The following is a 17,230-nucleotide window of genomic DNA, read 5'->3' on the forward strand; positions in this document are numbered from 1 at the left end:
CAGCCGTTTGTCCCTGAGGTGATCATTCTAAGAATGTTAGAACTAAGTGGATTTCTCAGATTCACTTGCCCCCGGACCCTAGCCTTGAGCAGACACTCAGAAACCAGCTTACTTATCATTCGCTGCACGCATGTCCTTGTCCCTCTACTCCCGCGACTCCGTCCTATCTCAGGCTTCTCTTGATTCTCTCCTTCCTGTGCTGCCTTTGTGTTTTCTCTTTCCTACTTGCCTTCTCCTTAACTTTTATTTTTCTTTTCTCTTCATTTCACCTTTTGTTTTGCGCTCTGGTTATTCTGTACTTTTTCATCGTAAAATCTTGACACTCTAGAACTCGTGTGCTTCAGTGCATGATTTGGAAGAGAGCATTTTGCCATGAACTTCTCTCAGATGTTGGAAGACGCAGACTCAGAGAACCGAGTATAGTGGGAGATGCGGTTGGGGGCATGAATGCAACTCAGTCACGGTGGGATTCGATGGAGGGAAAGGAGAGGTTTGGGAGAAGGAGGATTCAGAAGAGTGACCGAGTGTCTGCCTAGTTGGTTGTTGTTGTAAACTTGATGCATTCTTTGCCATCAGACCCCAGAGGTCTGCTTTTTTGGACAGGTCACCAGGCCTAGGGCTATCGGGGAAGCCCTAGGAAACGCTGGGTGTATTTCTAATGCAAAGAACTCACCGGTTCCCTCCCAAGATTCTTTGGCTTCGCCCTGCACCACCCAAATAGAAAGAAGAGGGAGAAAAGTGTTCCCCATCAAAACAAAGCTGCAGGCCCTTATCTAGAGCCTGTTGTGTCTGGGGATGCGGAGGTAACTAAGAAAAAAAGAAGTGTTCCAGAGTTTGGATTTGCTAATGTTAACTGCTTGGTCGGCTTTGATGTTGGGATCCTTACTCAAAATCGGTGAACTCTGTGGTCAGGTCAGTGCAGAGATCTGTCAGGGTAAGAGGAATCCCTTTTCCATTACCACGGCGAAGTCCGTCGGTTGTCTGGGGAACTGCCCGCGTTCTCAGGCCACTTGTTGTCACATTCTGTTGCCACAGTGACATCTGTTGGTAAGTGACTACTTCATGCTCTTCTCAAAGATTTTTGTTTTGAAAGACCCTAAGCAGAGGTGCAGGAGGTATTGAAGGCAGAGCGATAGCTGTGTTGCCTCTTACACAGTCTCACTCCCCTTTCCCTTTCCCAGGATACCCTCTTTCACAGTTTCTTTATTCTTTTGATCCTTCTTTCCATGCCTTCCTACAATGACTCAGCGGCTATTTTAAGCACCTTTGTGTGCCAGGCACTCTTCTGGATGTTGGGGGCAGAATGGGAAAAGAGGACAAAAACCCCCCGTCTTCTGTTCCAGTAGAGAAGGAGCAATAAACATTAGGAGGCAAACAAGCGAATTCTGTAGTATATTCTGTGATGGTCCATGTTAGGAAGAAAGTAAGAGACAGGGAATGAGGAGGGCTGGCCGTGGGTGGGATTGCCACTTCCTTAAAAAGAGTGCCGGGAGGTCTGGAACAAAGCCCTGGGGAAGGGGTCAAGGTTGGGTGGGGGAGGGGCGCAGGCTGGTGTCCCACTCAGCAGAGACCCTGTGGAGGGAGCATGGCAGCAGGTTGAAGCGTAGCGAGAAGGCCCGTGTGGCTACAGCACAGGGAGCAGGTGGGGAAAGGCAGAGGTGGTCGGAGAGGTCAGGGGTGTGGACAGATGAAAGGTCAGTGGACCCGTGCAGACACGGTGCTTTCATCTCAGTGAAATGGAAACTTCCAATGTTGTTTAATGACATGTTATAAAATGTAAGTGATAGGCACCTTTTCTCTTTCTATAGCATTGTCACAAGTGTCAACTAAAATGCTGCTAAATCAGGAATGTCTAGATGATTCTCCAGAGCGACTGCTGTTTCTGGTCAAGGGTCTCTTCATGCCGTTGGGGGGTGGGGAGCAATGGCTGCAGCACCCCCCCCCCCCCCCCCGTTGTTCATGCTATGCGCCTCTGATGTTTCTGCTGTAAAATGTGAACACTGGACATGAGAAATACTGGACATGACAAATGGTTTTCACACTCTGGTCCGTGGAGCGCCAGGGATTTCTGAAGGCCCCTCGGTTATTATTTTTTGTTTTTAAGTGCTCATGCAAGCTTCACTTAGAAGAAATCTGTCCCTTAGCTTAAAAAATAATCCTGGAATTGGTTATCCCTTAGGAAAACAGCATGAATTTGCAGTCTCATAGGCTCTCAAGTGACATACGAAATCCCTTCAGAACCGCTCATTTATACTAAAGCCTCTTGGTAGAGAAGTTAAAAGGTAATTTGTCAGTAGGTAGGTGAGATGATCGAATTCTATCTTTCCAGATTGGTGAGTTGGCTTCTGTCGCTTACAGACTTTAGCTAAGTGACTAATACAATAAGTGAACGTTTCAGTAGGTACTTCCTGGTACAAAAGAAAGCTGGCAATTGAGAACAATAATTATGGTTGATGTGTCAAGAAGGACATGAGGTTATTCTAATTTTAGAAATAATGACGTGTTAGTCGTATATGTGATATATATACTGAAAAGTAGTCATGTCCTCATAATACAGAAGTATAATTGGAAGATTAATTGAATGTTTTGGGTACTTCTGGTTAAAGATATGTTTTAGTTAGTTTTGTTTTCTGATTGAGGAAATGGGGCAAATTTTCTCCTTCAAGATACTGACTGTCTTCTTCTTTTCCAAACCAGAATCTCAGTCTGCTGTTTTGGAAACTCCAAAAAAAAGTTCAGATGCTGTTGAGCGGGTAAGAAGAGCTTATTAGGATGTCGAATCCTACTCTCTTTCTTTCTTACTTTTTCCCTTACATGTCTTAAAATGGTGACAGACTCGGGTTTATTTTTTCATCTGCCAGCTAGCTTAGGCCACCCTACTTCTCTAAGCCTTCAGGGGAATCCAGTCGGGTGGAAGAGGGGATGTTTTCTTCCATTCAGGCTTGCAAAGAAAATCAGCCTTGAAGTAGAACTGAGTACAGGCTGGTTCTCAGTCTGGCCAAAGAGTTGAGCCTGACGGCAGCTGGGCTCCAGCAGGAGACGGTGGCCATTCCAGATACTACGTGGAGATGTGCCTAACTTAGCCAATAGTCACACGGATACGAATTTAAAAAAAAAAAAAAATGCCAGAGCTTTTCTAAAATCAGATCATATTATTAAGTTGCTTTGGTGGATGAAACATTAATTTCTATTTAATTTCCACAGAAACCTTTTTTTTTGGTTACTAAAAAAGCCAAATTGTCTGTTTTTTTCTCATGTGAAAATACTATTTAAAAAAAAAAGACTACAAGAAAGGAAAAACTTACACGGAATAGTAAGTGTGGATAGCAGTTGTTCTTTTGGATACAAAACCATTTTTTAAAAAATGTATTACTACTTTCTCCCAACCAATCTTTCAAAAACAACTTAGTACTAGAAATTACCAGTAAGAAGGGTCTCTCCTCCAGCATGGTTTAGTCCAGCAGAAGACTCTCGTCAGGTTCTAGGCCCAGCTCTGTTTCTGGATAGTGTAACAACATACTAAGCAATCTGGGACATAGTATTTTTCTCTTTAGAAAGCCGCAGTCCTGCCTTGTTCATGAAAAGTTGTGCTCCCCCTGGAGGAGAAGTGAGGATATAACATTGGTCACGAGCTTTATTTTTTAAAGCTTAACCCATACTTTTAAAAAATACAGCTATAAAGTTATTACGATATGACACCTACACTATACTTTTCATTGCTATGGCTTATTTATTTTATTACTGAGAGTTTGTACCCCTTAATCCCCTTCACCTATCTTACTTATCTGAAACTATTACATCAACTATACTTCATTTAAAAAAAAAATACTAATAATAAAGGGGGCATCTCGGTGCCTCAGTCGGTTAAGCATGTGGCTCTTGGTTTCAGCTCAGGTCGTGATTTCAGGGTCCTGAGACTGAGGTGAGGCGTGGAGGCTGCTTAAGACTCTCTCCCTCCCTCTGTGTACTCCCACCCTGGGGGCACGCTCTCTCTCTAAATTATAATAATAATAATAATAATAATAATAATAATAATAATAATAATAATTCAGAAATGTAGCTACATTGGCCATTATTTTAAGATTAAGGACATTCTTAAGGGTAGTGTCATAAAACATGTTCTCCTAGCTTTTTGTCAGAGGAGACCCACGTGAGGTCAGGGTACTTGGAGATGGTTGGTGTTCTCAGCTGATGGTTATTTAATTAACTGTGTAATGATGAGCTAGCAGGGATTGAGATGAAGAAAAATAAAAATAGTAGAGTGAAATTCAGAAATAATTAAGAAAATATTGCCTTCAAATTATCCTTTCATTTTCATAGCTTTCTTTTTTTTGGAGACATGACCAAGTCGTGATCTGAGATAATATATTAGATTTTTCTAAATTCTTATTTCCAGGGCATATGTAACTGAATTTTTGTTATATATGATAATGCTGAAGAAAGCCTCAACAAAACATAATCTATATTATCAAAAATGATAAACAGGTACAACATTGCTCTATGTATTAAGATCAAGATGTCTATTCATGTGTGTAAAATTATAGTGAATTTTCTATTTCTCACGAACTGTGAACCATGGTACAATATATTATAATCAGAAAACCTGAAGCCTTGGGTGATTTACAAATGTTTGATGTTACAGTTTTGGAAACTCAAGGGAGAAATAGATTGATTTAAATTTCACATCTTCTTTCCTTGTTGCCAGTGAACTTTCTAGAAGCTAGAAAACACAATTAATGGGGAGGAAACGATATTTGGAAGCAATTGAGATTAAGTCCTCAACAATGACATCGCTTACTTGTTTTAAGTTTACTTATGGATTGGTTCTTTTCTTAGATACACATAGGTTTCGTAAGTGCTTAAAGTAACTGGCCATCAAAGAGATACAGGAATCTAGAATTAATGGCCAATCTACTGTGTACATAACTTTTACTGTATTATCTTACGCAATGCTTACAATAGTCCTTTAATGTAACTCTTATAATTCATATTTAGTTGATACAGAAAGAGATGTTTATAGTAATTCACCTACTTAGAGTCACAAAGTTAAGGAAGAGTTAAGAGCCAGGATTTGAATATAGGTCTCTGATTTTATACCTCATGTTGGCTACACTATGATTTAAAAATTATACTTTTACATGAGCATTTGCCCTATGGCTATTGCCAAGAGCGTTAGATTGTAGATGAGAAGTTTATTTTAAAAAATTATTCTATTACATTTCAACTATATCATTTGTAGGGGTCAGACGTCGAGATATATTTCAGAGGCACATAGAGAGCCTCATTAGTTTGCCGATACATTTTTACGTTTTCGTATAACTTTGGTATGCTCAAGTGTGCCAGTTTGGCTAATGTCAGTGTTTCACTGCTCTTAAAAAACAAACAAACAAACAAACAACAGACAGACACAAAAAACACCTTACAATTTTATTTGCATGTAAAGCATCTTGCTTTTTTCTTCTTAGTCACTAGATGGCAGTTCTGTATCTCTAAAAATTACCCCTACTGGAGGCAATGCGAGGTTTTAAGCCAGTTTGTTCTGTATGAATGATGAACAGAAGAGGGTTTCTGGCCCATCCCAGGCTGCCCGAGTTCTTCTGTGGTTGTAATGCGAGATCTCCAGGACTGCTTAGTCAGAGGCAGGGAACCGGGTTGGGAAGCGCCCTCTAAGCTTTTCTTCAGATGTGAGTTCAGGCACCTGTTCTCTCAATCTGAGCACACTGGAATTTATTGAATGAGTTTTGACTTTGACTCTCTCCCCATACTTAATAATTTTGAGAGCTCCATATCCCTAGAAAAAACACATGACTCATAGAGCCTTTTCTCAACTAAAAGGAGGGGAAGGCTGTGGCGTTGCCTGGAGAGAGTCTGATGCTTAAAGCAAACACAGCTGGCATTCAAGCAGAAAGGAAGAACTGTAGCTTTCTCCCGGAGGGCTTTTACTGATGGCCCTATGGGATTAGAAGGCTTTCAGATAAAACTACCTTATTTAGGACCTCATCTATTGATTATTTGTTTGCAAGCGGTACGCTCTAAAAAATCTTCAATGTCAAAAGGATTATTAAAAAAACAAAACTGTACTAGGACTTTGAATTCTGTTTTATATTTTTTGGTATTTGAAATACTAAACTGTGAACCCTTTTACATTCTACAATATATAATTATCTCTAAGAGTGTTTGTTCCTCTATTAAAGATTAGGATATGAGAGCAAATCTGGCTACTGCCACATTTTTAACTAACTTTTTGCTTTTGAAATTATCATTGACCCTTGAACTACATGGGTTTGAACTGCGCAGGTTCCCCTAATGTGGATTTTGTTCCCATACATATAGTACTAGAAATGTATTTTCTCTTCCTTATGATTTTTCCTAATAATATTTCCTTTTTATCCAGCGTAGTTTATTCTAAGAATGCAGTACATAATGCATATGATATACAAAATGTGTGCTTATCAGCTGTTTAAGTTATGGCTAAGGCTTCCACTCTATAGGTAGTTAAGTTAGGGAGAGTCAAAAGTAATACATAGATATTTGACTGTGTGCTTCTAACTCCCATGCTGATTAGGGGTTAACTATACATACGCAATTGTGTTTTGAAGCATTTTTCCTAAAACAGCTCACACCTTTCTAATGCAGATGGACTAGATGAAAGATAAAGAATAAATAAATAAAATTTTCTCTTTAGAAATTCAAGCTTTGGGTGAGAATTGGTAATATCAGGCGGTTGAAAGTTGAGTCTCTGCACGTTATGCTTTTTATTAATTGTGAAGAGCCATGTCTATTACAAAGTATTACTTTATTACAAAGTTTACTACAAAGTATTACTATTGCAATAGTAACTTCTTTTTATTAAAGAAAAGAATAAAATAAAAAGAAATTAAACAGTATCAGTGCTCTTACCCCATATGTTGTATTGTTTATATGCAGATAAATTCTCAAAGGTCAGCAAAATGCTTATGACTTGAGATAACCAGCAAAATCCGATCTCAGTCCAATTTTAACCTCCTTTGAAATTGGCTTACACACGCTTCTCTTAGGATCCCGCTCTGATCACCTCCTGGGTCCCCCTTGATGCCTAATTTGATTGCAAACCTATTTGAGGAATTAAATATTCTTTCCCACTGGTTCTCCTTACAGTGTCTGTGATAGTGCTCTTCATGAAATAACCACTCTGTACAATTTATTATTTGTTTCAGAAACATCTTTATTTGGGGACAAATCAAGGAAACAGTTGGGAGGTGGCCTAGTTGATGGTGGTTGAGGGATTACTCCCATGTGTCTTGGCATCGGAAAGTTTAGAGAATAAAAGAAGTATCGGTCAGATCACAAGAAAGGTGTGGGGTGAATTAATTCTGAAAGGATAATGATGAAGACTTATAAAAACAAGAAGCCACTTTTTTATTGGAACATATCACACATATCAAAAGGTTGGAAAAAACTGTTTAATGTGAGTTCCTTCTCAACTAAGGCAAAAAGCAGTATGAGTTTCCATGGTTATTAAAAACCTACAAAATGATGATTTACAAGACACGTAAACAACTAAAATATAAACCAGGGTAAGAAAAACAGGGGTTAAAGGAGAGCAGGAGAGAGATGTCTGAGGGGAGAGAACACGAGTCAGCCTGGTCGTCCTTGAAGTTTACCTCATCGTTCTAGATGTTTCCCAAACACTTTGACCCGGTGAGCCGGGGGGTGGGGGGGGGCAGGGGGAGAGGTGGCTGGGAAGGGTAGAGATGCAGTACACTCTGGTGAAGGTGCTGACATTGAAAATGGGTAACATTTGGGCAAGGTATTTACCAGAATATGTTCAGGGGAAAAATTTTTTTTCCGGAAAATATATTTTCGTTTTATGGAAACCTCCATCTAGCTCAGAGAAGAATATAGACATTGTAACTGCAGAAATAAAGAGAAAAACTGGTTCTGTTAATTTTAAGAATGAAAAGAAGTTAGCATCTGGAGACCAGTTAAAATTTGAGATGAGAATGTGAGGAAAGAATTATGCGTTGTTGTCTCTTACTAGGGCTGGGAGGTGGAATGAAGTCACAGCTTCGCTCTGTTGAGCGTTAAGATGGTGGAAACCTCATTTGTGCCAGACGGCGTTGTTGATGTCCTGTAGAGAATGACAAACAGCTCAAGCAGCTAGAAGAGCTGAGGCGATAAAAGTTCTTAACGTACGAAGGGGGCTTATCCTTCATTGGACATCTCTTGAAGTGCTGTGTTCAAGGTGTTTGTGGCAGGTACTGAGGGAAGTGCACCAGGTTTTGAGGTCCCAGGCGCCTCCGTATACAGGACACGATTGGTCAGATGCCACATGGTTCTGCTGAGGCGTTTAGTATAATATTGTTTTGCAGAACTTAAGGCGAAAAAGAGGAATATTGTTGAGAAATTGTCATTAAGGACAACTTCTAAGGAAGGGCGCAGGTCTTCAGAGGGATCGTTTTTGGGCAGGTGGAGGGAAGGAGACTGAGACTTTCTAGATGAGAACAGAGGAAAAAGGCACAAGAGTGAAAGTGAATGTGGCGGTTTGGCCGGGGGTTTGGGGGAGGACAGGGCAGGCACAGTCGCCCCGGTGACCAGGTGATGTTAAGAAATGGCTCCGTTTATTCCTCTGGAAGCCGGGCTGCTTTCCATCTCCTGGGCCTCTGCCCAGGGCCGGTCTTATCGGCATCGCTGGGCTAGTCCCCAGGAAGGCTCTGTATTTCCCCTCTTAATCCCCTCCAATCTTTCTTCCACAATGCCTTGAGTCATCTTTCTAAAATCCAGATTTACTGATGTCTGATATCTGCTAAGGCTCATTTAATGACTGTTCCTAGCATTTGTGAAAGAAAATTCAGACTCCCGAGTTTGACATGGAGGCTCTTCCTTGCCGTCCTCGGTCGTCAGCCTCCCCACCCACCATTTCCGACGTCTGGTTTGTTCCAGCCTTGAACAAATGCCCCAGTTTTCTGAAAAACAACCTAAGGTTGGGATGCTTCATATCTGTCTTTTTATATGTTTCTTTCGTACTCCTACCCTTACCCCCTTTAAAATCTAGTTAATTCCTGTTTATTAATCTAAATTCATGTTAAATTTTACTTCCGTTTAGACACTTTCCCTAAGACTTCAATCTGGAGAGTCCTTTTGGCATCCCTGCCCTGGGACCCCTATACTTACTTTCCCATAATGGTTGCATTTTGTGTGTCTCATAGACATAAGCTCCGTATAACCAAGACTGTTCTTACTGTCTTTTTCCTTTCTGTATCAAACAGGGGACCTGACATGTTTTAGGAGCTCAGGAAATATCTGATGAATGACTAATTAGTAGGAGACCACACTGACTAGAGGAGAAGTTGCTTCCTGGGGAGTGGTGGGAAATTTGCCTCTATGCATACATAGTGATTGAGGATGTGGGCTTTGGATCAGTTTCCCTGGGCATAAACACCACTTATTCTTTTAACTGGCAAATCTGAGCATGGTATCTTACCCTCTGTGCCTTAGTTCTCTCATCTATAAAGTTTTATCATAAGGCGTTTCATGAGATTTAAATGCCTTAATTTAAGGCATAGATTTTTTTTTTAAAGATTTTATTTATTTATTTATTTGACAGAGAGAGATCACAAGTAGGCAGAGAGGCAGGCAGAGAGAGAGGAAGGGAAGCAGGCCCCCTGCCGAGTAGAGAGCCCAATGTGGGACTCGATCCCAGGACCCTGAGATCACGACCCGAGCCAAAGGCAGCGGCCCAACCCACTGAGCCACCCAGGCGCCCCAAGCCATAGATTTAAATGCATTAATTTATATGTTCCTGGCACACAGTAGGCTCTCAAAATGTTAGCTGTTACTAGTATTGTTGTTATATCTGGTTTGGAAAGTCGCTTTCATAGTTTAGCTGATCCTCATTATTCGTAGATGCTGTATTTGCAGAATACATAGCCGCGGTATTTGTGGCCGGCAGATCAGTCCTCACGGGCTTTCACGTTCATCTGGAGACATGAGCAAAGTGGGAAGCGACTTGAGTTGCCCTACGTGCCGTCTGCCGGCCGAGGGGGAACGAGGTGACACTCTGTCTTCTCGTTTCAGCTCATACTATGAACAGATACCTTATTGCAATCCATGTGGTGCCATATTCCTTGCCTCTTGGTGCTTCCAGTTGGTCTCACTGTTGACAGGGCCCTGTGGCGGGGTGCGGCAGGGGTGGGGGCGCTCCCTCGGACTGGAGAGTGTGACCACACACCTGTTAGTTACGCTTCATTCCGACGGGAGGTACAGTGCTCCTGTGTGAGTACAAAGGCTAGAAAACCCACAATATGGATTATGAGAGGTGACTTGAAACAAACGTAGAGAAAACAAGGCTATGTATCTATCAGTTGACGAGAATGTCATGGCCAAAGGCTCGTAGGAACTGAACTCTGCATTTTCCTTAGGATTTATGGCTGAGTGTTCACTCAGTAGTTATTCACTCTACAGAGTGTAACAACTGTGAATCTTTGTAACAACTGTGGATGTAACTCCACAGTAGTAGGGCAGGGTAGGTAATAGGATATCTACTCTTTATAAGCTAGGAAGACTTATGAATCAAGTAGGAGATTTAAAAAGACTTACGCTTAGCATAGGAGCACAATATCCACAAGTTTTTGAGCAAGAAAGCACATGAGCTGGCATTTGAAGGTACAGTTACTTGGCACGAGAATGTGGAATTAATGGGAGGAGGGAAAGGAGAGCCAGGAAGCAGGACCAGTTATTAGACTCTCCATGTATCCCTTCAGTCAGGTAAGGAGAATCTGAGCTAACGTGCCTATCTGCTGGAAGGGAAGGCAGCAGCCGGAGGTTGGAAAAATAGTTAAGCCCAAGGTAGCCGTATCTAGGGTAGGCATGGACTGTAGTTCTCAAAGTGTGGTCCTTGGACCAGCTGCGTTAGCATTCCTCAGGAACTGGTTAGAAAAGAGAACCCCCACGCCCTGCTCCAGACCTACGGAACTGGAAACTCTGAGGGTCGGAACTAGCAATTTGTGTCTTCAAAAGTCCTCCTTGTGATTCTGGTACACATTACGAGCCCAGAGGATTAGAAAAGGTGACAGAAGGATGTTAGTGCGCCTAAGCAAACTGCAAGGCAGGGAGCTAGTATTTCTTTGGAAATAAGTGCATTACACATTTAAGGAAAATGTAGTGTAATCAAAAAGCGATGATAGCTAAGCCGTCACAGTTTGGAAGTGAAGTATTGATGGGACAGGAAAACTAGGAAATAATCATACAGAGATGAAGACTAAACACATAAAAATTGATGTCCTCTCCCAATGTACATAGAGAGGGTAGTAGGCTAAGGACAAAGTCTTCGGTTACTGTACCCCAAAGTGTACAGTAACTACACCCCCAAAAAAGTCCAAAGGAGGGAACAGAGTAAAAGAAATGGGAAGGAGAAGGTATAAAATCAGACAAGGAGAAGAACAGGAGGGGTTCCTGGGACAGCAGTTGCAGGAGAACGGTGAGATGAAAGGCAGCTTTCTGGCTAACGTGTCTAATCCATCCCATTTGACGTCCTCCAAGCTTTGCTTTTTATGAAGTCTTTGATGTTGGAGATTAGCTGGGTGTGAAGGAAGGAAAGTTCTCTCGACTGTTTCTTACTCTTTTTTTCCTGACCCCCTTTCCCAAACACATGACTTCTGCTTTGGTTTTGGGAATAATGATGTTGACTTTCCATCGATCAGATTGTTATCAACTGTAGCAATAAAGAGATGTTGAAAGGAATACAGCCAGTTATGAGTTCTAACGAATCCCTCTCCCTCACATTTGTCATCCCTGCAAGGAAGGGATGGGAAGAGAGTCCTGTTGACACGATGATAATTTCACTAGATCATCTTTTCATGGTGAGGGGCCCAGAGGTGCTATCTGGGCTCTCTGTGTGTGAAGCTCTTCTTTTCCACAATATGTTCTGCTTTAAGAAGACCTAGGTAAGTTATTTTCTACTTACCGTATGTTCTGATGTTCCCTCCTTTCTTGAAATTCCTTTTCAAACTTGAAATTCTTGGTACTTTATTTTTATCCATAATCTTTCTATTTAAAATCTGGATTTCCTTTCCTGTAGAATCATGTGTAGCTTGTCCTGGCTTATGGTAAATCTGGAATGCCCCTGGTTTGTTCAAAACCCTTAGAATGGTGTTTAGAATTCAGATCATGACAAATAGAGAATTTATATGCTTCTGTGAAGAGTAGGATTTATATTTTACAGATGTCTAAAGGTATCCTAACTTGGCAGTAACCTGGCCTTAGAATTTAGCAGAACTTGGAAATCTGAATATGATAGAAAATAAATTTCATATCTCATATTAACACTTACAGAATAAATTATCACAGTGTTAACTGACCAATAGACTTTTTATATTCCAGGCTCCGAAAGTATCTTGCTTACATTATAAACATAGTAAAGTTTCAAAGACAAAGCAAATTAACTTTTCAGCAAAAGCTTTACTCGAGTGTATCTTGGCTTCCTTTTTGACAGTTTTAGCCTTAATGTTACATTAATGTTTCTTTTTCTGGGAATCAGATAATCTTGTAATTCGAAAAAAATTTTGGTGAACATTTTATTTTTTCATGGAAACTTGTATTTTGTGATATGCAAGTGTTCAAACAATTTATAAAACTAACGGTCACCACCCACATATAAGATTATACAGGAATAGAAGAATTTTGGCTGATGTATTGTATATAATTGTTCAGCCAAAGTGGATGGCAGACTTTACTACTTATAATGATTTAGGGGATTGAAGTAATACTTTAAGTACAAATAATCTCAACATTGGTAATGTATAAGGTATATTAGATACTGTTTTGAATAACTAAAATAGATTTGTTATCTTTCTTCCGTTTATAGGTCTGTACCCATTATTTGGATTGTGTGCAAAATTATAAAGATTACTTTTTTCCTACTCTCCTTTTAAAAATTTTGTTTATTTTAACTTTTAATAGTTAGAACCATTAGTGTTGGGTAAACGGTCGCGCAATTACTGGAAATGCCGTCTTTTTGAAAAAAAAGTGCAGAAGTCTAGAGATAATAGAAAGTACATTTTAGCACTGTCAAATCCTTTGAGGATCTGATAGGCCTGTATCTAGTTATACCCGTGAGGAGAAGATTAAGTACCAGGCACGGGACCCAAGGAACAGGCCCTCAACTTGACGGCTTTCCATGGACCACAGAGCGCCTGGCAGGCTCTTGAGATTAAATCTGAGTTTGTGGGTGGGCCCTGAGAGGACTTTTGTTCAAATGGCCAGAAAATAGGCAGTATTTTTTTCTTGATAATAACCTTTATTTACCATGGGAATTTCTTTAATAATCTTTGAAAAAAATGGAAAACTATAACCCAAATAGAAACCAACCCTTCACTGCTTATAAGCAACACAGCCTTCGCCAAATAGCTCTAGAGAGCATCTCCGGCGATGGAATCCGTGGTACCCAGGGAGCAGCCAGCTCCTGTGCGAAAGCCCCGGATAAGGAAGGTCAGATAAGATTCTTTGAAGACTCTCTGCTGAATTCAAAACCCAAAATCTTACGTACATTTGGCTACTCTGCAGGAATAGATGGCTGACCTTATTTTACAGGTTAATCAGTTAAAGCCTTAACTGCTGTTTCCGGCAGTGGAAAAGGAGGGTGGTTACAGACTTGGGCTGGGATTTTGAAGGTAGAGATAGGGTCGCAGAGGGGAATTAGGACCTCAGCAAGTTGGTGTTTTGGTCTCTCTACATTGGGATTAATGTGAGAAGCAGGTCGTCTCCCACTCCACCTTCTCCCCATGTCCTTTAACTATAATAATTATCTCTACAAATCCGTTCCCTCCACAAATGTCAGCCTTTCGTCTTTGCCGGCTGTTGACTCTCTGTGAAGTTGTCGACTTCACCACCACCTGGCACCTCACGGCTCTCTCTGCCATATTCACTGCAAAGTCAGTTTTGAAGTTTTGTTCTCCCATTTCCTCGGTCCTTTCCCTGTTCTGGTTCTTGCTCTATTTTACATTTGAAAACCTGGGAAGCGTAGGGGGTGTGTCACTCCTGTATTTTCTCATCTTTGTCTTATCTGAGTGCCCTAGGGGATCACTTTGTTTAAAAAGTAAGTTACACAAATAAGTGAAACCATATGATAATTGGCTCTCTCTGCTTGACTTACTTCACTCAGCAGAATTTCTTCCAGTCCCATCCATGTTGCTACAAAAGTAGGGTATTCATCCTTTCTGATGGAGGCATAATACTCCATAGTGTATATGGACCACATCTTCCTTATCCATTTGTCCGCTGAAGGGCATCTTGGTTCTTTCCACAGTTTGGTGACCATGGCCATTGCTGCTAAAAACATTGGGGTACAGATGGCCCTTCTTTTCACTACTTCTGTATCTTTGGGGTAGATACCCAGTAGTGCAATGGCAGGGTCATAGGGAAGTTCTATTTTTAATTTCTTGAGGAATCTCCACACTGTTCTCCAAAGAGGAATCTCCACACTGTTCTCCACACTGTATCTTTGGGGTAAATACCCAGTAGTGCAGTGGCAGGGTCATAGGGAAGTTCTATTTTTAATTTCTTGAGGAATCTCCACACTGTTCTCCAAAGTGGCTGCACCAACTTGCATTCCCACCAACAGTGGAAGAGGGTTCCCCTTTCTCCACATCCCCTCCAACACATGTTGTTTCCTGTGTTGCTAATTTTGGCCATTCTAACTGGTGTAAGGTGATATAGAGGAGAAGGCAGTTGGGGGAAGTTGGAAGGGGAGGTGAACCATGAGAGACTATGGACTCTGAAAAACAATCTGAGGGTTTTGAAGGGGTGGGGGGGTGGGAGTCGGGGTACCAGGTGGTGGGTATTATAGAGGGCACGGATTGCATGGAGCACTGGGTGTGGTGAAAAAATAATGAATACTGTTATGCTGAAAATAAAAAATAAATAAAAAATAAAAAAAATAAGTTACAAAAAAAGAAAGAAAGAAAAAAATAAGATATGTAATAGAACAATATACTCTACTAAATTGACCGTTTGTGCAATTAGGTCCAACCCCAGATCTATCCCCCCTTAACCTGGGCCATCTGTTAGTATCTACCATGCTTTAGTGTGGCCGCGTCCATTCATGTCATTGTTCGTGGATGTTTTAACCACATGATGCACATAGAGTGGAAGGTGAGATGAAGGTGTAGAATTTCCTGAAGTCAGGGAAGGTGGTTCACATGGAAAGTGATGGATCAGTGAGTACCTGATGGACTTAGTTGATTTGGTAAAGATGATCCCCAACCTACATCTATGTTTGAAGAGATAAGTTTGCATATCAGAGGATTGTCAGAGGTCACTGGGGAAAAGGATGAATTTCTGCAATGCTATAAAAAAATGACCATCTTTTCATGAAAGATGTCATATTGTGGTATTATATACATTTGCCAGCAAGTTTGTGCTGTAGAAAATTAACACTTAAATTATCTTAATTCTAACAATTTGTTCATGCTTACCATTAGGAGAAAAAAATTGTTTTAGAAATAAGGATATAAGAGCTTTATCTATTTATCTATTTAAGGAAGAGAGGGTCTTTTGTTCCTACCACTAAAAAAAACCCCACTTATTTGCATTTATTTTATGTTGCATTTAATCATAGGCTGTAAGTTTTTGTTTCCTTATTTTCTTCTTTTAGAAACAACTTTTTATTTTTCAGTAAAGATCATCTCAGTGTGACAGTGGGAGCTCGTGTATGGGTTACTCTGTGAGCGCCACAAATCTGGCCGTATGTGTCTGGGGACTTTTGTTTACGTGGATGTGCTCTGTGACCAGCTAATCTACATCTAAACCCTTAAGTTCGGCATTACTGTCCGCATTTTTAATCATGTGCAGCAAAAATTCAGCCTTCTTTTTGGGTCACTGACCCTGTGTCCAGCTCTATTCTTTGGCCAGGGCACACTTACTTGTTGTACCATCGTAACTATGGAATGGCACCCATTGCTTCTGTAAAGGGACATCTTCCAGATACTTAGTGGTTTTTCCCATATGTGTACGCTGGTGGTTTCACAAATGTTCTTAAAGTGAACAAGAAAATTTGAACTTCTTGATTTGCATGATGTTGTAGGATCTTCTGGGTCAAGTGAATAGTGTAACATTTTTTTTTAATAATTTTTTATTTTTTATAAAAATATATTTTTATCCCCAGGGGTACAGGTCTGTGAATCACCAGGTTTACACACTTCACAGCACTCACCAAAGCACATACCCTCCCCAATGTCCATAATCCCACCCCCTTCTCCCAAACCCCCTCCCCCCAGCAACCCTCAGTTTGTTTTGTGAGATTAAGAGTCACTTATGGTTTGTCTCCTTCCCAATCCCATCTTGTTTCATTTATTCTTCTCCTACCCACTTAAGCCCCCATGTTGCATCACCACTTCCTCATATCAGGGAGATCATATGATAGTTGTCTTTCTCTGCTTGACTTATTAGTGTAACATTTTTATAGATCACCTCAAGGTTCTTACAGGAGGAACCTTTTCCCTCCATATTCTATTCTTGAAAAAATATATATATATACATATATATATTATTTATTTATTTATCTATCCTCTCCCCCGCCCGAGTTTATATCTGCAAATTCTCCTAACATGTATTTGTAACTCCAAAATCAATACTGCAGTTGCTTTCATGGTCATTCCCAGACACCCACAGCAGGGCAAAACACTTGAGTCGTCTGACACATACGCTCCCAGTGGAGATGAAGCAAGGTGACACTCTGCCTACTTATTTCAATTCTCATCTTATAACCGAGGGTGCTGTTCATGGCCTTGTTTAGTGCCATGTTGTTTGCATTTTTGTGCTTTTGGGGGCAGTTTTGCTGTTGAAAATGGCTCCCAAGGGGCTGTGTGGACATGCTGTCTGTGTGACAGCATACTAGATATATTAAACAGGGTTTAAAACATAAAGTTAACTTTTTCATGAAAAGGTTAGAAAGTTTGAAAACAGGGCACGTGTGTGGCTTAGTCAATAAGCGTCTGCCTTCAGGTCAGGTCATGATCCCACGGTCCTGGGATCGAGCCCCCACGTCAGGCTCCCTGCTTGGGCAGAAGCCTGCTTCTCTCTCTCCCACACTCCCTGCTTGTATTCCTTCTCTCGCTGTTTCTCTCTCTTCTGTCAGATAAATAAAATCTTAAAAAAAAAAAGTTTGAAAGATCTACTTCTAGGCTGAAACTTTTCAGAGGGATCATATACAACTGGTATACCAGGGAAGCCAGAGGCGTTGAGGCTACCAATG

General features: G+C 40.8%; 1 protein-coding gene across 2 annotated transcripts in view; it reads left to right on the plus strand.

Annotated features, from left to right (window-relative positions):
* The window catches only part of FMN2 (formin 2), a 371,232-nt gene that overhangs the window by 90,771 nt on the left and 263,231 nt on the right, over positions 1-17,230 (plus strand). For both annotated transcript variants that reach the window (XM_082702641.1, XM_082702642.1), the window contains exon 4: positions 2,698-2,753. In XM_082702641.1, coding sequence (XP_082558767.1) covers positions 2,698-2,753 — 56 coding nt within the window. The remainder of the gene's footprint in view (positions 1-2,697; positions 2,754-17,230) is intronic.

The sequence above is a fragment of the Mustela nivalis genome, assembly GCF_964662115.1.
Source record: "Mustela nivalis genome assembly, chromosome: 16".
Lineage (NCBI taxonomy): Eukaryota > Metazoa > Chordata > Mammalia > Carnivora > Mustelidae > Mustela > Mustela nivalis.